This window comes from Hypomesus transpacificus, chromosome 1, assembly GCF_021917145.1.
Source record: "Hypomesus transpacificus isolate Combined female chromosome 1, fHypTra1, whole genome shotgun sequence".
NCBI lineage: Eukaryota > Metazoa > Chordata > Actinopteri > Osmeriformes > Osmeridae > Hypomesus > Hypomesus transpacificus.
This window is the reverse complement of record NC_061060.1, coordinates 4,071,736-4,096,314: the sequence shown is the minus strand read 5'-3', so window position 1 is coordinate 4,096,314 and position 24,579 is coordinate 4,071,736. Positions and strand designations below refer to the sequence as shown.

Below are 24,579 nucleotides of genomic sequence, written 5' to 3'. Positions count from 1 at the left end.
AGAGAAGCAAAGAAGGATGCACCTTAGCTCAGCTGTGGTGTGTGATCATTATTGTGACAGCTGAACTGCACAGAAATCACGGTTCACTTGTTCAATTTTCAGAGCACATGAATCACCTAATGTCAACAAACAAAATGGGCAGGATAGTTTCCCAGAACATCATTATACAATTCTACTACCTCATGCAAAGACTCTTTTAATCTGAAAATCCCTCCAGCTAAAAAAATATATTTTCTTTTCTTTTTTAAATAAAAGGTTTCCTTTGATATACTGAGTTTGACCATTTTAAGGACAGTAAGTGCGGTCTGTGTCTCATGCTGAATAATCCGTTATGTAACATGGTAACATGTGCCTCAGAAAAAGCTCAAATTAAATTAGTTCATATCTGCATTATACATATAGATAGATATCTAAGTCATTGCATATTTTACTCTGAGGAAGTTTGGAAACTAGTAATGAATACCTCATATCATAGTGCATACTTTTTTTATCCGTACAATTTCCTCTGGCAAATGTTATATATCTTGTGTAGTGAAATCCACAAGGCTTTCTGACTGCATAAAACAGCAGGAACAAAAAACAAAAGTATTACAAAGTCAAAGTATAACCATGCTCAGCAAATGTGTACCATCGTGTACAGTATAGAACAGTGTATGAAGGCATGTTCAGGTGTGTAATGGTGACCACTGGAGCGCCAGGTATTGTTCGTTCAGAGAAAAGTGTGTGAATGGTTGTTGCAGGTGTGTCTGTCCTACCTTAGGCAGAGAAGCTCTGGAACCTGAACTCTGGGTTGTCATGGTAAGCACAGTGGTGATGCCCAGGCCCACCCTTGCAGGTGCAGCATCCATGTTGATCCAGAAGGAGACCCAGGAGAGGATGACGATGAGCAGACTAGGAATGTACATCTGGATGAGGTAATATCCCATCTGCCGCTCCAAGTGGAAACGGACCTCGATGCAGGTGAACTTGCCTGGGATGGAGAAAAGAGGATGGGAGATAAGAAAACAAAACGACATACAAACCCTTTTTTGTGACTTTGTCTCCAATCTAAGGATTTATTTTGGATATGTGGTTTTGGTCTTGTTTCCCAGGGGATTTGGCTGACACTAATGTACGCTGAGTTATACCAGAATCGCTATGCTAAAGATAAATTTAATCAGTAAAGATAAATTCTAAACAGTTGTATTTGCCAAGACTTTCCATTTAATCAGAGTTGTTGTTTCTGATGTAAAGGAAGGCTGCAACTTCATTAAAACGTATTTATTCTTCTGATACATTCCATGTTTTCCATAAGAAAGGAGTCATCCAGCAGGATCTTTCTCAGTTTGGCCTGCGCGTGTGTGTAAAGTTTGTGTGTGTGTTGTGTGTATGGTGCGCGTGTTATATTTCTAGTCATAAATGAAAAGACATTGACAATCTAGTCGCGCCAAACTGCAATGCACCAGCACAATAAATGTTCTAGCACAGTGTCTGGGGTTGTATCTCTCCACGAGAGGAGGGTGTATGGGGATAGCAGACAACATAAACTGTAACATTCTTGAAAGTAAAGCCAGTCCAGGAATGTATCTTCAATATTCAAGAAATAGCAGTTCAATCTGAGGAAATTGAGACTAATTATATAACGTATTTGATACTTGATTGGGGGGCAGCAGAGCACGTATACTTAGGCCTGAACGGTGGTTGATTGCGGAGCAGTAGAGCGCGCATACACAAGCCAGAATGGTCATAGAATAATGGGCTACAGAGAGGGGGAGGGAGACATCAAGAGAGAGGAAGGTGGGGGGGGGGGGTCAGATAGAAAGAGAGCCCTATTGAGCGAGCGAAAGAGAGGGGGGTGGGGAATATAGAGGGGCTGAACTGTCCTTGAAGACATTGTCTCCAAGAAGGGACGGAGATGGAAGAGAGGGGATGGCAGGAGAGAGAGGAGACCCTAAGGGGATTTCACTTGTGTTCACCAACACAGGGGAAGGGAAAAGAAAAAGAAATAGGATAGCAGAAAGAAATTAAGAGGCAGACATTTTTTTCGAAAAAGAGGGAGAAAGAGAAGGGATCAGAGGCAGCACAGTGAAGAACAGCTCTCTGGCCACATGCTTAGATGGGCTCCAGTCGTCTGTGCAAGGTTTGAACCTGACCACTGTTCAGGGCGTGCATGTGTGTACGCGTGTTCAGGGCGTGCATGTGTACGCGTGTGTTCATGGGGGTTTCATCACGCCCATCTGGCAGCTGTACTCAGCCGTGCCAAGGCTGCTAGACTGGGGAGGGAGCCTTACATACACAGACACTATGCATCTTTCCACCTGTCTACTGGAAGTGTCACCCTGCTTTTGAATGATGGCACAGTCTCTCAAATAATCAGGGAGATGGAGTGCCATGACATTAAGTCTGAAGAGAAGAGGCACAAGAAAAAAATATTTGAACGTCAGCTCAACAAACCCACTAACTCAATCCAATACAATAAATGAACCTACTGTTTTCCACACTCATTTGTGTTCACCTTCCCACGTTTTGCAGTTCAAACTACATACATTTCCACACTGTTTTCTTTTTTTCCGTTTCATCTGGAGTGTGATGATTTCAGACTGGCTGGCTTGACCGGACAGATGGTGTACAGCTAAATGAAAAAGACCATGAGGGACAAATGGAGCATAGCCACTGTCCTTCCTCTCCAGCTTTTTCCATCCTCCTTTCTCTCAATATTCAAGGGTTGCATGTTGTTAAAATGCCCTTCGTATCACCACTTCTTTGCTGGTCACCATCAATAACAGCCAAATTAGTGACCCGGCATATCTGCCATGCATTTTAAATGAAAATTACATGGATGGCGAGAGAAAGACAGCGAGAGTTAGAGAAAGGGATAAAAAGAGAAAGAATAGTGAGAGCACATTGGAACGATGGACAGACACATAAATCCTTTTAAGGAAAAAACAAACATCAGAAACAAAAGAGATAGAAACGAGTGCTAAAACCAACCTGTGTTGTAGTGCTTTGTGCAGTACCGCAGGTCTTTCTCTTCTTTCAGTAAGAACTGAGGCAGCGTAAGCCCGTCAGCCACCTGCACGGCTCCCTTCTCATCCCACTCAAATATCAGGTCATTCATTGTATATCCGACTGAAAAGAAGGTAGATGGGATTAAATTAAGATCACTCACATACTTTCATGTATGTGACAGCCAACCTGAGAGACATCCATAAATCCATAATCGCCACAGAATACTAAATAAATCATTCTTCTGAATGTGTACTTACAGCTCTCCAGCTGCATAATACAGGTCTGCACATCCATTGGGAAATTCTTCAGGTCCATAGGACAGGCAAGGATCAGTGTTATCCTGACAAATACAAATAGCCCTGACCCGTTATAATAAGACAGCTAGTGGGCTAAACAATAACATGATATAATAATAAAATAACATAACACCATATTGCTAAAATTGCTACTTTGCTTCAGAAACATGCGTAAACATAACATTTTGTTGCTGAGAAATATGAGGGTTTAGTTTAAACGAATTGTAATGGATATTTCCCAATGCAACCACAAAAGTTCAAAGTTGCCACACATTCTAACTCTAAATAAATTACCTACATCTTGAGATACTGTCACTGAATGGCTTCACTCACATTTTTCAAATTGAGCCCCACCACATTGCAATAATATCTCAATCCATTCCAAGCCTTATCATGCGTTCATCCACATTGACAAACACACATCCAATCAGAAAATACAAAGAAAAAGGAAACATCAGGAAATAGGATACCTTATACTATACAGAACATTGCCATTTTTAGAAATCCGAAGCAACTTGTTGTCGGTGGTGACCTCGTGGAAGTTGGCTCCTTTCTCGTTGGCAAAGAATAAATCAGGTTTCCAGATGGAGTCCAACATAGAGGGATCCAGATCCAGGCTGTCATCAGGGTACTCACTATAGGCCAGGCGCGGATCATTCCACTGTTGCCTCAGGAAGATGTTCACTCTGTAATCCTGGGGGAGAGAATTGATCAAAACAATTCAGGCGTTTGACTTTGTTTTAACTGTGGACCCAAAATCTGACATTAATAAATTATAAACGGTCAACATTTCAAATAATGGATTTTTTCGTCAGATGTGTTTGCTGAATACAGAGGCAGCAGTGGTGGTTAACTAGCAGCTGCTAGGCACAACTTCGGTCAGGTTCAAGTGGCATTTATTGAAGGGGGGGTCAGATGCCTGAGCAGTTAGGGAATCGGGCTATTAAGCAGAAGGATGGCGGTTTGATTCCCAGCCGTGCCAAATAATGTTGTGTCCTTGGGCAAGGCACTTCACCCTACAGCACTTCACCCTACTTGCCTTGCCTTATGTCCCTGTACTTACTGTAAGTCGCTCTGGATAAGAGTGTCTGCTGACACTCTAAATGTAAATGTAGAATTAAAAGGCAACTGGTATCACATCTTCAGTGCTAACCAACATTGCCCTTAAGCAAAAAACTGAAAACCTAGATTTTCTAGGGTCAACGCATCGGATCTGACCCTGCACTACAGCTTGCATTGTAATTCCTTTACCACTCCATTGTTGGTCCTGCTATAAAGCGTGTGTAGTAAATACGCTTTTATCTGTTCAATTTTTGCTGTGCTTGCCCTTTTCAAGACTCTGGGCCTAACTAGTCCTGACCAGAACTGGTTTGTTCCCACAGCCTGTGCCACTTTTCTGCTGTTCTCAGTCAACCATCCACCTGGAGACACTGGTTCACATTTAAGGGTTTTTAGACCTTTCCATATTACAGATAGATCCCCTACAGAATTAGTGATGTTGTGATGGTACTAATATGAACTAAGTTCATATTTCCACTGTCTGTTTACCTAAATACATTCACAGTTGCTCTGGGGAAGAAAAACGTTGCTTATCTTAATTTTATCAGACGACTAGGACAAATCTGTCTGTCTTCCAAATAGTTCCTCAACAAATTGTACAACCATTGCGTGGTCAAATGTAGCACTTTCAAGAGAAGGGAGTTCCAACCCAAAATAGACACACAGAGACCAACATCTTAAAAACAAACAAGTGTTCTTTTCTCTCAGCTTCAACTGTGTATTGCATTTTTATATCTTTATAGTTTTTTGTTTTTAACAACCCTCAACTGGAATGTTATAGGAACATTTCATATACAGTATTTAACAACTTCATAGGACCTTTAATGAGGAAGATATGAACAGTCATCGGTCTGGTGCTTCAGAATATAAATGTCCCTCTGTAAAAATGAAAATAGAGCTACAGCAGTGGCATTTAGCCACAAGATTACACATTAATTGTCAATTATTCTACAATACAGATCTACACTTCTGTTATTCCTTAATGGTCATTAAACTTTTGAAGCAGCAATGCATCATAGAATAACATATCAGCCCTGCCAGAGTGCAGCAGGTGACATTTAGAATGGCAATCAGCCACAATATTAGATGGACATTTTTAGAGCAATCAGGCAAACCCAAAAGATGGCCTGTTTATAACTACATTATTTTGGGGAATAAAATTCAAGACCACTCGTACTGTATGTAATGTCTGTCTATCTGTTTTTATATTTATCTTAGCATAGCATAAAATGTTCCCTTGTCAACTGGTCGCAACATCTTAAAGACCAACGAATAATCAGTTCAAAGTAAAAAATATTAAAAGATTATTATCAAAGTTGTAACTACAGTATGATTCATTCACTGCATATTTATTAACACACTTACCCTGTGTAAAAAGGGAAGGTTTAGGCATGCAACAGATACCATTATATTCATCAGTGTAACCCAAGGCGCACTAATAGCAATATGTCAAGAGTGTAATTAATATTGACTAGGTGCACTCTCTCTAATATACACACGCATAAGATCCAAGCCCATGGCACACCACAGAGTTCTCTACCCATGTTCTTTCAGAAAGAATATGACATTTGCACGGTATCTTGCATATGTTTCGTATATATGTGTTCGGTAGCACGTTTCGAACAAGGCATAACTCTGCTTACGATTTATTTTCTCTACTCTTTATCCTTACAGTACAAAACAGAAGAGACTTGACAACTAATTAGATAGCCAATGGCCAGTCTCCTGAGGATGATACTTTTAAAGCAGAGTAAACTATTAGGACAGAAAGCGGACCAGGGGACCAGTGGGACCAGGTGACCAGGGGGACGGGAGCCGGCCCCTCACTGAGAGGCCCAGTCTGTTGGATCATTATACCATGAGCCATTGTTCCTCCGACCGCAGCCTTTTAAAGCTCTAAAGATTTATTGATGTCTTTCTCTACTTCTTTCCCTCCTCCTTTCCTTTCTATGTTTCACCACTTGGCCTTCACAGAATAGGGAGTGAGACTGCTGCGGAATGCGAATCAATTCCACTGGCACTGGAGGAGGAAAAGAGTGGAAAATCTAGCATTTGTTCTGCATGAGCAGGTTCTGCAGCTCGAAGCAGTTTAAAGGCAAGCCTCACATGGGGATCTGGCGTCTATAAGAGGACAGACGTGAGCATATTGTTGGTGTCTATTTTTTTCCTGCCCTAAACTTTAAACCATTTTAACATTATCTTGGATAAAACGGGAGACTTTTGATAGCACATTGAAATTAGGTTTTGAATGAAACCAGTAAACCACTGAAAGTGTATATCCTCAACATTTGTGATTCAATTCTGGTTTTCTTTTTTTCTTTTTTTGCAGACCACAAGTTAGGGACATCATCATTTCAAAATTTTTTTTTTTCTGAAAATAATTTATAATAATTTAGCAATACTGGTATCTAACAGCATTTTTTTTATTTTTATAAATAACTTACCATTGTTGTTTCAGCTATAGATCCAAAACTGTTAATAAAAATGTTGCAAGTTACGTTTACAGGTGGACCTGTGAATGAAAAGGCAAAAAAAGATATATTTTTTTAGTATTTTTACACACTGTGTGTATAGGTCCTGCGCGTGTCTAGATATAACTTTAAAGCCGGTACACAATCAATAAAAAATAATTTTCTAAATAACATCATAAGAGACATATCCAAGGTTGTTTTCAAAGAACAGTGTCAAGGTTAGAACAAATTGCATTATTTTGCATTGAATATACATTTAAGTCCAAACTACCTGGTTGTACAAACACAAATAAGATTACCCTTTTAAAAATATGGACGTGAAGTCTGGAAGGTCAAGAAGTGGATGGAAGCAGACATCCTACAATATTATCCAACTTAACATTGGAAACTGTCCTAACCATACTGGGCACCAGTTGAAATCGGCACTAGGATAACCTTATTTTACATAGAAAATGCTTTAGATGAAAAAAGAACTATAAATATATCCATCTATCAATAGTAAAAGCATTCATATTAGGTAAATACATTTGTGTCACTGGTGCAATACACAACAAAAAACGAACTATAAGAACACTATTGATATGTTTTTGTGACAGTTATATTGCAAGCAAAAATGGTTGTATCCTTAAATTAAGAAGAAATTTGAACATAGAAACTGTATTGAAAAAGAACTGAAACGATAAACACTGTTAACAATTATAAACTGTTGATCCGTTGCAATTTTTTGTGAACGACAAAAAGCTGTCGCAAGTGTTCTCAATTTATTTAATATTCTACAGAAATACGGTGTCTTCTATTGGTCCATGTAGCTGTAGTTCATGTCATACATTGTGTTGTCATTCAAGGTCATAAGTTGCCTGTTTAAACACAAACAGTCCCATGTTTAATGTTCTGTCCTTCTAATTCAGATAGCTCAAGGCCATAATGAACAGAGGGCTGTGGATTATTCTGATGGCCAATTACTCCTCCTGTCAAAGTCTCACAGTTGCTGGAGGCACGGGAGAGGAAGATCATCTGAGATTCAGATGAAATACACACACGCACGCACGCACACACAAACACACAGACAAACACACACACACACTTACACCTAGTTAGTTAACCCATGAAGTAAGAAAGCCTCATTGTGGTAGTGGTGCACTGTGGAAAAAACAAACAATTTAGAATCCCCTTGACATACTGAAAAGCGTAACAATAAATCCATAGTAATAGTGTGCACGCAAATAGCGGAAAGAAGAAGAAATAACTGAATCCACGTCACATTAAACAGGTCCGTCGCAGTTTGGCCTTCATAGCATGAACACATAAAAGTGGTCAGGAGTGACAAATACTTCAATCATCATGAAATGGAAAACATATCGCAAATGTTTTCTGTGAATGGTTTCCAGCAGAGCTGGTTTATACTGTTCTACTAAGGGCCCTCCCATGCTGTGGTCTCTCTCTCTCCCACTGCAGAGGAAGTGGATGTAATCATTTGTCTTCTCCTGACATTCCTTGCAGTTTGTGACGTAAAGCTTGGGTAAATCTGATGTCCTGCTACTTGTTTCCTCCTCCACACTTCAGTTCCTAGCCCACCAATGAAGGAAGATGGAGACAAAAAGAGAGACGGAAAGAGGGAGAGTGAGACAGAGAGAGGAACAGAGAGAGGAATTGAGGGGGAGAAAGAGAGGGAGAGAGAGAGAGAAAGAGAAGAAGAGACGAGAGCGATGAGGGGGGCTAAAAACGGCAGTTAATTAACTGTCAAGCAAGGCAGGGTGACTCATACTGTAGCCCAGAATTATTTCCTTTACTGTGTTTGTGCCAAACAGTCTGAGCCCAGCAAAGAAGGCAGCCAGTATGTGTGTTTGTGTAGGTGTGTTTGTGTAGGTGTGTGTGTGTGTACGTGTGTGAATGTGTGGTAAGCTCTGCAACAACTTTGTCTCCACAGAGTTGTCTGCCCATCAGAACCTTGTTTCTTTACCCAACCTTCTCTCTCATTAAAAAACAAGTGACAACAACCATAAACTGTGATAAAACGCCCCCACCCCCTGACTCGGTTAGACCACAACATAAGTTACTAGTGTGTCCCATGTGGGCACCTATCCGCATTCGGAATCCCAATACGACTTATCAGCAGTATATTTTCCAATTTACAGTTTGCACCCACCTTGGTGACACCTTTCATTATTTGTTTACTCTAATTGCTGACTGACCACAAACTGATCCTGAATCAAATCAAATCAAATCAAATTTATTTGTATAGCCCTTTTTACACGCAAGCATGTCACAGAGGGCTTCACATGCGCCCATAGAACTGCCCCTCAACCAACCTAAACCCTCAAGGAAGACAAGGAAAAACTCCCAGAAAAACTCCCACCGCGAAAAACTCCCATCCTGAAGAAATCAGTCCTGTCTCCTGTAACAGTGTGACATCAGTTCTGGTCGTGAATTTATATACTGGTTAATCAATGAGCTGAAAGGAGAGAGAATTACATTCAGACAGAATGATGAAATCAAGAAGTCGGGAGTGTCTCAGACAGTCTCTCTAGTCAGAGAGGTGCATACATATCAAGAAAAAAATAAGACTGCTCAAAAGATACGGCGTTGGCAACACAGATGGTGTAAAACTGCATGTTTCCTATGTCACAAGGTTAAACAGTTAAGTCTGCACTGATAGTAGTGTAAGTGAAATAATGTAATGTACGTTTAAAAAAATGCACTCGCAAAGTCTGGGAGTAAAAATGGGAACTATACTGGACCACCACTTCCCAATCGTGCTGTCTTCAGCAAAACAAAGGCTATTAAATATTTATATTGCTTAGTCTGTATCCTAGAAGATGTCTGCGAAGCAATTGAATTTTTTATTGATCTAATTCATATACTACACATTATGAAAGAACTGAAGCAGAACCCATTTTGTTCAGAGAATAGTCAGAGCAGATCAGACAGATATATAGAAAGATAACTTACATTTTAAATGTGGGTTTTCTTAATGAACAACTTTCAGAAAAAAGATAGAAGAGCTGTAGGTTGTTTTAATAATGTCCAAAATCTGAATCAACAGGAGAGTGACTCAAGATGCAAGATGACATTTCAGATTCCATGAAAACCTTGGAGTATGTTGTGTAAACATTCTTAACTCATATCACTTAAAAAAATAGGAGATGTAGGTAGTTTGTTATGTCAATTATGTATCATCACATTAAGAATCTTGGATTTAAGATACTGTATGACACACATACAGCAATTAAGGCGGTTAAGCTACATGAGATTTTTTCAACAGCGTTTTACTGCTAAAGAAACCATTTTGTTTACGTTTTAATTGGACTGCAACTTGAGAAATAGAGGTTTCTCTAAGGTAGATATGTTCTCATCCATCATGTTTTCACAGAGGGGAACTTGGGAGAAACATTATTTCCCCAAACACTTAGTGGGTGAAAAATACCAATATTACACTTCTCCTCTGCACTACTGTAATGCCAGAGGGAATCTAGGATTAATTAGATGGTGAAATGTATTCAAATTCAGGGTTGGGAAAAAGGGGTGGATGGGTGGAGAGATGGAGGGAAAAACGATAACGATTTGGGCATGTGTGTATATGTTCATATGTGTACTGTATGTTAGTGTGTTTTTATTGTGTCTGTCTTTGTTTTTGTGTGTACTGTATGTTTTTGTGTGTGTGTGTGTGTGTGTATTACCAAAAGGTGTTATATCTGCCTTGCTATGGTACTGCCACAGTAGATTCTTAGAACCAGTGAGTTTGTTTTGACGCATGCCTATAATTAATGACAGACAACTAAATCACCACACAGCTTCCTTGGGCCTGAGGCGAGCAGTGAGTGATGGGAGGACATGGTAGCCTAGGAAGGGGGTGTGAGTCCAGAATGACATCAATCGACTGCAGCCCCGTGGTGTAGATACAGCAAATAAAGAATAGTTTACTGAATTACCAAATGCATCGATGGTGTGTCTATCCTTAAATTGATCGATCCAGAATATCGCATTAGAAGTCTGTTGTTATGCCCGACCTTTTTGTGTCGTTGTTTTGTTTGATCATGAAAGAAAGGATGTGTGTCCTGAGAAGGGGGATGGGATTTCCTGATATGTTGAGTTTTACAGTATCAGTCATCTGGCGGAGTAATCAACTGAGTAGAATCTACCCAGGCGCAGTAGAGGGAAATAAAATTAGGCTGCGGTTGACTGCTAGCTCGATCAATCCAGCTACTATTGAGCTCTTCTAATGATTTCATATCGATGCCACATAAAAACCATAACCTGGCAACTCAAACGCAGATCGATGCAACAATAATTCTCCACAGAATCCATTTGTCCTCATTTTTATGTAAAACACAGTACATATCTAGAATACATTTGATTAAGGATCCCCTCTAAAGGCCTATTGGACGCAACCTTTTGTCGAGACAGAATTGTAATCTCTGATCAGTGTCATAAGTAGTGTTATTTGTTGTAATATATTTCCTTTTTTATAAATTAATGGCTGTATGTGATTGAGAAATTGAGTATTCAGACCCGTTTACTTTTTCCACATTGTGGTGTGTCATAGACTTAACTTTCAAAGGAAAAAAATCTTTAAATAATTCTAAGAAAAAAACGATCAGATTTTTTTTTTAATATATAACAATACATTATTATAGTGTATTATGTGTGGACTAATGGCAAAAATATTTGAATCTCTAATGTGAAAAGATTTAAATACTGTCTGACGAAACTGTATTCAATAGAGATCGAAGTACAGCACTACATAAACACAACCATACAGTAGTGTAGTGTCGAGGTAACAGCCACTTATTATCTTGTCTTGCATTAATCAACAGAAAACCTCAGTGAAGACAGTTCATGTGTTATGTGATATGAAAAACCCCTAATAAACAATGCTGGTGCTCTAATCAAAATCCACTAGTGGGCCAGTCAAGTGCTGATACCTCAAGCATAGACCCAGCTCCCTTGCCTTCAACACGCTGAAGTTCCCTTAATATGGCTAAACAAAAGTAGCTTAGCTCAGTGCATTACACTCAGGATGATTACAGTGCTTCATTTAGGGGCAAAGATATACTGCAGATTTCAAACCAATGTGTTTTGGGTCAATAACCATCTTGACAAGAAAATAAGGTTCAAGTATCCTTTCAAGCGTGTTGAGTGTGCAGCTATTCAGAGCAGCAACATCTTCCTCTTGGTTGGTCTTTACCAATAGAGGAGATCAAAATCAAAGGTCCATGTCTGGAGCAAGTCAACCTCTTTGTTGACACACTCAAATGCACACACACACACACACACACACACACACACACACACACACACACACACATACACAGACACATACACATACACGTACACATACTCTATTTATGGAAATACAACTGCCAACTGGACAACTGTATTCACAGAAGAGTTTAAAGAAAATCTCAGGATACATCTTAATTGCATCTTTACACTGTACAATCAGCGCTTAGTAATAGAATACAGAATTCTGTTTCAATTATACAGCCGTTAAATTAAGGTATGGAACTGGAGAAGCAGATTTCAATTCTGAGAGAAATTAATGCAGTCCATGATTTGGTTTAAAAGTTTAAACCAGTCTAACTACAGTAGTGAAGTTAAGCAACACCGCACACAACGGTTTGACAAGTTACAAAAATCCTTGTCTTGCACAGTATACAATCTATCTTATTAGAAATAAGTTCAGTTAGTAAAAGGGTGTTTCAGGAACACATAAAGCAGTCAGTGGAATTACAGTAATCATAATCACTTCAATAGGATAATATACTATCTCATGTGTTTGAGAATCAGACAATAGAACATTTGCATCTCTACGTTACTGTACAAATGTAAGTGGTAAAATCACCTCTGCACAGTGAGATTTACCTTATACTTTAAACAAAACAAAAAAACACTTTGTCGAGGGAAATGTCAACATAAAATATACATTAAAGTATATAAAATGTGACTTTGGAGAAAGGTTTTGGTCTACTTGCTCTGTGGCCAGCTGTTTACCAACCTCCAAGTGGAAACCATAGGGACATATACATTGCACAGTAATTACGTAATTTTGAGTTCAAGCATGAGCTTTTTAAAAATCTTTATTATCAGTACCTGCCGGACGAAGCATACTGTATCCCCAGGATGATAAAAAAGAAAGTACCTTTCTTGTGTGTAGCTTCTGATTTGGTGCCTTGTGGGTCTAATGAAAAAAAGATTAGGATTAACACATCATATTCTAACAGTAGAGAACTACTACAGAACATGTTGTTTTACCTCATGAAGGCAAACAACAATGAAAACATATTAACACGGCTTATTTATCTTAATATCACACTGTTGCCAACACTTCAGCAAAGTGAGTGTGTGGCGGGCAGGGGAAGACTGGAGGGGCCAACATACTGAAGGCAAGAGCAGGAAGGGGGGATGCACTGGTTTGTAATCAATCAATGCCATAGCGGGCAGGAGAGGAAAGGCAATGCACGGAGATGAGAGGAGTGGGGGATAGGGTGCAATGCAGTTCTCTTCACAAGAGGCAAAGGTGGGTTAGCAAAATGCACTAAAGAGATGCAATACATCGGAGAGAACAGGGGGAAAATGCAAAGACTACATGTCAAACCGGCTTCGCTTAGTTTGATTTGCCTCATTTGGTCCTAAATTGCACATTTCTAATTTTGCAAACTGTGGTTTAGTTGTTCTTTAAAAATAGATTCAAATGGTATGTGTGTAGTGAATTTGATCTCTGTCTGCATTTCTACTTTCCTCTGGGCTACATAATTAGGCTTTGGGAAATACATTTTGCCTACCAAACCATTTTATCTACCCACATAGTGAACCAACTTCAGGAAGTCAGTAATGTAAAAAGACTGAGTTTAAGAAAAGTCACAGTTTCACACTGAACTATTTAAAGCCTTTCTGAAAAAAGCTGTTTTCATACCTAGTCCCTGAAAAATATAAATTGTATAAAAGATTCACAAAATAAGATAAGTAACTGTCTCAGACCTATGCTGTTTAATTAAATAATGAATCTAAAAATCCTTTAAATGTTTGCATGTTCATTCACAATTGTTTTACAATACTGCTCATCCAGATCAAACATCTGTAATATGATCTCTTTATCAGACCAAATATAACCAACTTCATTATAATAACTTAATATTTTTAGTATTTACTTATTTACTAATTTACTTCCTATGGAATTGAATAGTCCAAAACATGACTGGGGCAGATTTACTGAGCTTGACAACTGACACTGTGAAGTATAAAGACTAGCCTATTGAAGTCAGGCTGCAACATTACAATCTGTGTCATCAGAGGAAAAAATAGCTATTAAGATACATGGAAAGCATTCAGCATGACCATTAACTGTAACAGACAGGTAGCAAAACTATATAATCTCACTGTATCCATTCAAGAAACATTTCCTTCCTTTACTACACACAGCAATTCCTCTGTGTCAAATTAAGCTTCAAGCTAATCCTTTGGGCTAGGAATCTGTTTGAAATCTGAAAACCTGCACAGAACATCAGACTGGCACTTCGATTGTTTCCTTTGTTAGAGGCTATATTCCCAGAAATGGTTTAGTACTACTACTGTGTAAAATCAATTCTCCGTGCGTCATATATGTATAGCAAGAATCTGTCGACTTTATAATCGTGTGACAATCTACAATAGAATTTAAAATGTAATTTCAGACCTAACACATATGCACAAAAGGAGCTCCCGAATTAAATATGTACTTGATGAAAACTGTCACAGTAAACTATACTTATAACCAACATATTTGGTTTCTAGGATAGGTTTGTCTACACAATACATTTTAAATCTAATAAGTCACCACACAAACATGTTTAGTTTACTTTATGGTTCTGCATAATTTCTGGCAAATTTGATCAGCTAAGCTTTAAGGATGTATTTTTGACCGTTATTTAATTTCATCCCATTTTCTACCTCTCCTATCCAAGATACTGGATGGAGAAAAGATCAAGGGCGAACCACCATCCTGTTCATAACAAGAATGCCTAATGTAAAAATTAGAGCACAGTTTGACTTTAGAATGGTGTGGGTGATATTCAGCTCAGTGTCATTTCAAAGATGTGGACATAGCCTTATACTTTTGGCTGACTTTTATGCTATCCATTTAATATTCTGCTTTGTCCTTGTGATCCAGCAGCCGTTTGACATAATCAATATTTTGACATAACTCAGAGCTAAGTCACCTTTCCTGCAACATAAATATTCTGTGTGTTCAGTGCCTCATATCCAAATATCTGATAACAAATGATTCCAGTAAAAACACACAGTGGAGTTCAACGTGCTAAATCTAGTTAAACACTTAAAAACGTCTTAAATTGAGATGGACTTTCTGTGTTTGTGTCTGCGGGATCTGTCAAATTCAGCAAATCCATCCAGATGGTTCACATCTGCATTTGTAAATGAGCCCTGCACCCCACCTCCACCCACTCACCCTGTTCCCATGAATCCTATTAAAGTGCCGTTAAACAAGTGCTGATAATACCAAATGAACGTCAAGCTTCACCAGCTAATAATGATTCACCTCTAAAGGCTAACATAGATAAAAAAGATGCAGAGAAAGACAGAGAGAGAGAGAGAGAGAGAGCGATAGAGAGGATACTGTGCGCAGTAACAGATATGTCATACTAAGAAGAGGTAATACAGGAGAAGCCAAACAGTAAATATACGGCAGCAAACTGTATATTTACACATGTACATTAGGTATTGTTAAAAAAGACAGTTCAAAAATAAGAGTCTCATTCGCTCAAAAGCACATTGACAGTTGTTTCATTAAGGTTTACACTGATCATCACTGTAATTCAGACTGGCAAGTGACTTGCAAGAAGACCAAGTGACTGAGGCAGCGACAGAGCACAACAGCACAGGCGGTGGTAGCGGTGGCTCTAACTAGCAATGTATTTTTGGTAGAATCTGCACCACTTCATGATTGTTGGGCCGGCTGCTTTTCAGTGTGACTGATGAGGAGGGACAAGGTTATAGCGGAGAGAGCCGAGTCACAGCTGTAGTCTGCACCATTCATCACTATAGGCCATAGATTAGAGGCCTGCTGCAACTATCCGGCCTGTCCCTCTAGAGGGAAAGGGAGCTGGCTGGCTACCCGCTCTTCAAGCTCTGTGACCACAGAATTCCAATTTGTTTCACATATCACTGTGATCTGTAAACAAGCCCTGCATACAAAGAAGGTGCTGGAGTGTTGGGATGGTGGGGGGGGGGGGGTGAGGGTGAGGGACGGGCATAGTAATGATTCTGTCCACCTTAACCTTCACCATTGTTTGAAGAGAGACAAAAATTAAGCATGATGAATATACGTCAAAGAAAAGAAATTTGTGGATTTTACATGGGATGTCCAAAATCGATCGGATTGTTTTTCTTTTCGAACCAATACAGAAATTGGCTGAATCAATTAAAAGGAATTCCCACAGCCAGCCCCAGTCATGATCAGTGTAATTCCCTATCATGCCGGCACATTCGTAGCTTCAGGCACTTTTCATCTCTTCTCTTTCCTGTTTCCCCACTGTTGCTGTGTCATTAAATTAGCAGGGTTGGTGGTAATTTGATGATGTGTGCTTCCCAGCAAGAGCTCAAAACTACAAAACATTCTAGTCTAACATTCCATATTTTCTAAAGGTTATACGGAACACTCCAGTTCTTAACATTCTGTTGTAACACTTCCATCACTCCAATGGGATTTCAATTAGATCTATCATTCAATGTTCTAATATTTGTTCTAATATTCAATAACTTGTAGAGCTACACCCAACTGTATTCCAGTCTGAAATCTAGTGAAGCTGAAAATATTTTCCAAAATTGACTGAGAAATATCCAGATTGTAATGCAAAGTTTTTCTGTATGTATGTAATTGCCAGCAGAGGACAAACTGTGTGAATGAGTGAACATCATATTCCTACATCATGTTGGCCTGACAGGCATGACAAACACCTGCATTTCTGACTCTTGGGAGACACTTGGGATATCTTAGTATGAAACATTATGTAAACCTAACTTTATGAATATTTGGGGAATTCTAGGTTTATGCTACTCAACAAATGTCAAGCATTTAGCGAGCAGAAATAGTATCTGCATTAGGACATACAACATGTGATGAATTGTAATGGACAACGACACCAGTCCTTGAGCCAGGGAGGTTTGGAAGCAGCAAATTCCAATTAAACTTTGAGTTTGAGTTAACAGCATAGTGCATAAATTTAATCAAGACATCGCATTTTCAACAGTATGAATATGAAAGATCACATAGTATAAGAGAAGTATGTTGTGGCCTTCCTTATAAACTGAGATGCTATTGTAAATCATGAGCAGGCACCAAACTCAAATGATGCCTTGAAGCACAAAACAAGGCTTTAAACAGCACAACAAATCGACTTATTTTGTTAACAGCATAGTGAGCAGATGTTTTAAATGCATTAGTGAGTGATGTGTTTCAATTCTTACAAGTTTAATAATGCATACTCAAAAACAGGCCTGCATACACTGAGATATCATACTGTACTAATGGAGATAAGAGATAATAGTTTATAGCTAGCAAGCTACAAACTTAAAGGTCACCACAGCAAGTCGATGTGGACTGTTTCATATTTACTTAAATAATTGCTTTATAAAATCCTATCAAAAGTATTTTTTTTCAATAACCATTTAAGGACTAAGATAATCTCAGTGTATAACATGAAAATGGATAGTTTGTACAAGTCAAGCACAAAGAATAGATTCATTCAACTCTAGAATTAATATTGTACCATATTTTCCCATGTGCAAAACTGAAAAGGGAAGCAACAAACAACCTTCCATGGTTACATTGGGTACGAAACAGTTATTCAATACAATATTCCTTTTCATAAACCGATATTCTGTACTAAAAGAAGGATATGCTCGACCACCTTTTTAAAATTCCTAGACTGATCTGACACAATGTGAGACCATTGAGAAACTGTAATCTCTTAGCTGTGTTACTGACCTGGTACAGCAGTAATTGAATAAGGAACCTCTGACATGTATCTTTCTGGGAACTTCCATTCAGGGACAGGTTACTTACAGTATATCAATATTAGGACACAGTAAGGAACACACACCGGGTGATTTGACCTTGTCCACCAACATACTCTCAAGATATTGAGCCTGTATTAGTGGGGAGGTATGGGGAGTTTACAGGAATGTAGCCAACTTTTACCATGATAATTCATTATTCAAATAAAAGAATATCATGATAACATATAATGGTAGCTACATACATTCTGTAAATATAAGAGTATAAGGGTGTAAGAGGGAGGTATTTCCTAACATCTGACCTAAGGTGTGCCAAAGAATGGGCAAATTTACCTTTGTTCCATACTGTATTGGATGAACAAAACACATCAACACATTTATAACAACTGACAGCATTTAAGTAGTTGAAGCACAAAGATAGGAAACATAAAACATGAATATAATCCAAATCTAAACATTTACCAAACTGCAATCTCTTTATGAACCTGCTACGAAGACAATAAAGACAATGTCAATGTAACATAATCTTTTTTACAAATACTTTTTGAGGTCTATGTTTAGCTACATTTCTGTGTTATCCGATTTTGGGTTGGTGACAACGCCTACCTTTAAAATTAGGTCTGATTCTGGCATCATAACCCGACACCTTCCCCATGAGTTTGTCGAGGAACTCCGAGGGGGGCATTGGGGACGCCGCTTTTCTCGCTGCTGCTTCTTTCGATGCTGCCAAGCTGGAAAGGAGAGAGAGAGGAAACTAATTGGAAGATGGGTGCTCAGACTGAAAAATGATATAGTGTAATAAATGTGGAAATACAAACATTAAAACACTGCTGCCATTAAAAGTATTGTTATTGCAAAATTAAGAAGAAAAAAATACAATTGAGATATTACAAAGATTGTGCACAATTTTGCTTGAAGTATGTAAGTAAGTAGTTCTACAACTATTCTATTTATTATTACATATTGTATAAATTATTATTATTATACCCTACAATAAACTATTACCTAATGTAATGCATGCATTAGCTTCCTTAGGCACAAGTCAGCCATCATCCAGCCCTTGGTATCTTAGCTATCCCTCCTACAAGTTAATACTACAAACATTGCATTTCTATGTATCTCTATGGTATTTCAGCTGTTGAGCAAACTCTTAATTACTCTGGCACATTATGGAATACTTAGTTGACTAAATCACAGCAAGTCATCAAGAGTGCTGTGGTAAACTGGCAACAAACCATTGAAATGCTGCTAATGAGATTTGTGTAGGTGTTGTCTCATTATAGCATTTGTTTCCCAATGGCTGATTTTCCCAATAGGAACACTTTATATTATCTATACTTTTAGCAAACTTAAGTAGCAGGGGCTTGGTATGATGCTTTCAGATTCAGGTAATAGCCACAAAGCCCTAATGCACCTCATAAATCACTTTGTCTGTCTGTTTAAGCAGCTGTGGGAAGTTTGGGATGCAATGCTCCAAACTCCCATATTTGCCACTAGCAAGGTGGCACTGTCAACTGAAGCCAACATGGGATCTCCCAAAAAATTGTAAAAATCTAACCAAAAACATGTCTTCTTTGTTAAAAACCTTGCTAAACCCCTCAAGGTTAGGCATCCTAATTGTCATTCTTATACACTAAAGAATATTAGTAATAATGTAAAGATAACTTAATACCAACCAACACCAAAATAAACACCAAAATACACCAAATAAACAAAACACCAATACCAAAATAATCTAATACGAAAACAATATACCAATACCAAGTGAACTGATTACTGGTTTTCCATCGCCATTTCTTAATTACTCAAATTACTGTCTATACTCTCTATGAACAGGAAAAGCAGTAACCAAACCTTATTCCTCCTAACTCATTTAGTATTCACAGAGCAACATGCTCACAAATTGGCCCTTATCAGATGTAAACACGGAGGGGCTGATCACATCATCTGGGAAGGAGATTAGGGTGGGTAACTACTTTGCATGGCCCCCATACTGTTACCAGCAGGCCACGGTCACCCAGGCTGTCAGGTCACTGGCCAAGCTGTGCAGTCACATAGGCAAAGTCACCCTAGAGGCTGCTGTCTACTACTGGAACCAGCTATGATTCCCCTTTCAGAACAAATTCTAAAGGTTCTAATTTTACTTTCAAATTGATCCGACAGGAAAAAATTACTTTGAAAGATATAAAAAAATATAAAAATATCCCCTTTCGAAACGAAGTCGGAATTTCTGTTGACTTGACTCAACCTATATCTCAGTTTGAAATCCCCACTTCCAAGATTTTTGGGCATGGGACAGACAATACGATAAGCTTAAACCATACCAAATGTGTTTCAATTGACTCCAGAACAAATACTTCCCATGAATTGGCAGTGCAATTAGATTAGTCTCAGTGAGATTATAAGTGTGTTCTCTACACAATGAGAATTATGCTGTAGCATGGATTTACACAGGGGGCTGAATTAGTTTGACAGTGTGAAATTCTGCGACACAGTCTTTCTCCTTACATAATTTGGCCATTGTCAAAGAAATCTATAAATCACACCATCAAATTGAAACCCACAATGTAACCAAATTATACAGAAAATGCTTTAACTGTAGCATGTTAACCATTACAGATTTCCATTGGACTCCTCCTAAGCAACACGCACTTGAGTTTTCATGATCAAAGTTAGATTTGCTTTCATTGGAAATTTCATTCATCTGATCAATGCTGGTCATGGCTACCAGGGAGGACGGTGACTACTGCTGACATCGCAAGAAAAAAGGCTGAGTCTAGTGCCAGATAAACTGTACGCAAACAAGCCTGAGACACCGAATACTTTAATGTGAAGCTCCAATCATTAGCCCTAAGTGTACCTCATTATGTTCTTCAAGCCTCTAAAGACCAGAATCCTAATTGATCTCATCCCTGAATTTTGTAACAGCATGAAAACCAAAGCCCTTCTCTGGCACACACTTTATGTTCCAAAACTCTGCCACTCTGCTACTCTTACCCATGGACATTCTTGAAGAGGTTTTTTCTTCTCCTATGTACTGATTTAATTATGTTCAATAAACTGTAAGAAGTGTCGTGTGCAAGAGTGACAAATAACAAAACATTGACATTGTCACATTGTCATTATAGTGTCAAGTGTTACGTACATATTGTAGAGCAATATTGTTTGAAATGTTAGCCAAAGACAACTTTTTGGTGAAATTCCTTCAACTGACTGCTAAACTGGCACTGTTTCAGACAGAAATGTGGGACGGTCTGTTTTTGAGTGGCAGTAAATCAGACACACAATTACACTTTCTCTATGATTGATTAACATGAGAGGTCATTGATAATAAGTTCTGTTATTTATAGTGCAATCTGTCTTTTCAACGTTTGCTTTTAAATAATGTATTGTCATACATAAAACTTTGAAAAAGAACCTGCCTAAATATCTACTAGCTATTGTACTGTCTTTACTATGCTGGTGTACTGGATATTATTAAAGTATAGCCTATACTGTACTTATTTTTGTATACACACATTATACATACAGTATATACATATATATATCCATATTGTACATGTATATACACGTTTTTATATATATACTACTATGACATTGCTAAAGCATTTTTATTAGGTGGATGCGAACAGCAACTGAACAATGAGAAAACAGCATTACTCATAGATATAGGTTTCTATCCATCTGCAGGAAATACAGACCAATTTCATGCAACAATAACAAGTAATTTGGTGAAGCATGCTGTGCTGTGATATGCACTGTATAGTATGGAAGTCATTGTGCTGCTTTTGAAGGCCAGTTCAAGGTTATCCTTTGTGAGCTACTGGACAGGTGATGCTGGAGGGAAAATGTAATAATACTGTATAATGTATAATGAACTATAGATTACCAATGCATGGCTATAAAGTCTGGAAACCATTGCACTAAAGTCCGTTTATGGAAATAAATGCAATGAATCTGAGCCTATATGCATTGAATTTAGAGCAGCTATGAAATCAAAGGCACCAATATCTTGATAATTGCCATGCATACAAAGATAAATACGCGATGTAAACCATTCCATACACACTGATTAATCCAATTTCAGCTGTATATTTATACTTACATATAAAATGTAATAGGTACCAAGATGGCCACAGTAAACAAAAAAAGATAGCTAACTGTGGAAAGCCTACTCTGAAACACAGACAACATGCCTTTACTTGCTGCACAATCGTGAGAGGAGATGTATTCACTTTCACAATAGTATAAATCTGTGAATACTCCCTCCCCAGGCAACTTCGATGACAATATTTCTGCACACAAATAATTCAGGTTTATTTACTCCTACTAGTGGATTTTACAAACATGTTAACTGTATGATGCATGTGATCTTCTCTGCTATGCTATACACAGCTTCCCAGTACGTCACATTGGTATTCATGCTTTCCTCCCTATTATGCCTTTTCTGATGTGAATAGGGCCATCTTGTCACTTACTTTAAAAAGTCTGTATTCACCTGATCAGTTCTTTCTTAAATTCTTAAAAAGTATGTGATCCAATAATCCAAAATTACAGTAGCTTCACAGTTCTTACAAACTATATTTAACTACAAAAATGCTTAAACACTATGAACAGTAAACATAAAACATTTTTCACCAACTGTGAATAATGTGTATTCATCCACTTCCCCGGCATTGACAGAGTAATCAATGTTTGGTAATATGTCCAGCATTTGAAATGAGGTGTGGGGTCTGGTTTGAGACAGGGAAAGAGATATCAATTAAGAGGAACAGCAGAGTTCAGCACAGGGAGCTGAGATGGCAATATCCTGATTCTAGTTCATTAACTAAACAGGGTGCTCAGAATGCAAAAACAATTCGCAGCACTTGAAATTCAACAGACAAAAGAACAAAAACTAAATCCCAAATAGGTATGCTGTACCATCATAAACACATACAGATGACAGGCCTCTACATAATGTGATAGGCAATGCAGACGATATATTCTTGGAAAGGAAAACCTGGGAAACATTTTCGAATGAATCAAAAACCAGGCATAAACATGCCAAAGATTTAAAATAATATATAATAGTCAGCATTTAAATCTAAATGCATGAGTCACATACCCTTAATTCAAATAGAACAGGAATTACAGCATTAAATGTATTGGGGGAATCAACATGCAACTGGAATCAAACATCTAAATAATACTGTAGGTTCTGAGAGATATCCAAGTGTTCATGTCCATTTTTGGGAACACCTCTTAAGCATCTACTTCTGTTTATATATGTGTTATATGTGACTGTGTGTGAGAAAGGAAGAGAGATAATGTTTATTCACTTTCATTTGGCATGCCTGTTGACAAATGTCTCACCAGCGGAGGTATTTAACAGATAATGACCACTAGTGTTCGCTCTAAGCTCTCTAGCGCACCTGCATTCAGTTCGGTTTACAAAAATCTATAGTATGTGAAGGAATGAGCATAAAATGAAATTATTTGATATGCGTGACAAAACCGAATCTGGTTATGGCTCTCTTTATATATAGCTGGAGCAAATCAGTTAAGAGCCAAGACTGTGTTCATACATGGGCTACACAGGGAAATCAATACAAAATCAAACTATTACACTGTTAAGTCCATTAGAATAATGCTTACCTGAAAAATACTATTGTTTCCCACAAATAGATCCCCATGGCATTTATTCGGTACATTTTTGACGGTTTCATTTGGGTCATCTACAGCAATTAGCTCCAGAATTCCAAATCCTTTAATGTTTTTAGAGCTCCAATTGTGCAATTTTCGGTAGCTTTTTCAGTTAAGAGTCCCAAGTAAACCACAAGAATCTCATAACCGCACCGGCCATGAAATCGTTTTCCTTCGTCTGTCTTTACTGCTTCACAACACCAAAATTTGGAGTACTTTTTAGTGCCACGGATAGCGACGAAAGCAGCTGCAGAATTACGCCGAGGATATTGTAGTCTAGAGGATATCGTTAGCCAGGTCGATGTATAATTCCACTGTCTATGCTATGCGTTCCGTACAGATTTCATGTTTTCAGTCACTGGGAATATTAACACGCTCCTTCAACAGATATTTTAACATGTGGGCTGAGTCTCAAAGTCCATGTCTCAGGAAATTTGAATTACGAGTATATCCCTAAAACAGCGTAATTCCACAGTTGTTGCACAAAATACATACATACGTAAGTGTTTTTTTCTTCACGCTTTCTCTTATATGCATCCCAAAAACCCAAAAGGTGTTGCTGTCAAGCCACACGTAGTTGAAGGTACCGCGGCGGAGCCGACTGTTGTGGTTCTGCAGGTGATCTTCGCTGTGTAGTTAACTCCCAGGGGTGAGTTGTTACTGCTGCATAGTGCTAGTTCCATTGTCTGGGCAAGTTCAGGAAGCACAACTCCCGTTTGGATTTATGTAAGTTAAATTATCCGTGATAATGGCAAAATTCTTGAAATTTGGAAGTGAAGCTGTTTCGTTGAAGTCAAGCGCATTCATCTACAGTCGGTTCTCACTGCATCTCTTGCTGCAGTCATTTGCCAAACTCAAAAACGCAGCTCACCTTAGAACACACGCCCACATGCCGATGTCATTGGTCTGCATTTTGGCCCAACGAGTATTATAACTCCTCTTTGGATTGGAGCAAGGTGGTGTCACTGTGAGTGTCCCGCGTGAATGTGATGAGAATATAGTATCTGTTAATGATTCATTGTTTCTTTTTCCTGTTATATCTGTCTGCAACTTCCTAAAATAAAATGTAT

The 24,579-nt window shown here is 38.4% G+C and overlaps 1 protein-coding gene across 3 annotated transcripts in view; it reads right to left on the bottom strand.

Annotated features, from left to right (window-relative positions):
- The window catches only part of glra1 (glycine receptor, alpha 1), a 36,010-nt gene extending 11,662 nt beyond the window's left edge, over window positions 1-24,348 (bottom strand). Inside the window, exons 1-9 of one of the 3 annotated variants that reach the window (XM_047018865.1) lie at window positions 23,462-24,348; window positions 18,431-18,555; window positions 17,578-17,598; window positions 12,954-12,992; window positions 6,788-6,855; window positions 3,755-3,978; window positions 3,246-3,328; window positions 2,971-3,108; window positions 756-970 (exon numbers count right to left, since the gene is read on the bottom strand). In XM_047018865.1, coding sequence (XP_046874821.1) covers window positions 756-970; window positions 2,971-3,108; window positions 3,246-3,328; window positions 3,755-3,978; window positions 6,788-6,855; window positions 12,954-12,992; window positions 17,578-17,598; window positions 18,431-18,555; window positions 23,462-23,541 — 993 coding nt within the window. In that variant the 5' untranslated portion in view covers window positions 23,542-24,348. The remainder of the gene's footprint in view (window positions 1-755; window positions 971-2,970; window positions 3,109-3,245; window positions 3,329-3,754; window positions 3,979-6,787; window positions 6,856-12,953; window positions 12,993-17,577; window positions 17,599-18,430; window positions 18,556-23,461) is intronic. The other 2 variants (XM_047018947.1, XM_047019033.1) reach the window with 2 other exon arrangements.
- Window positions 24,349-24,579: the final 231 nt, after the last annotated feature.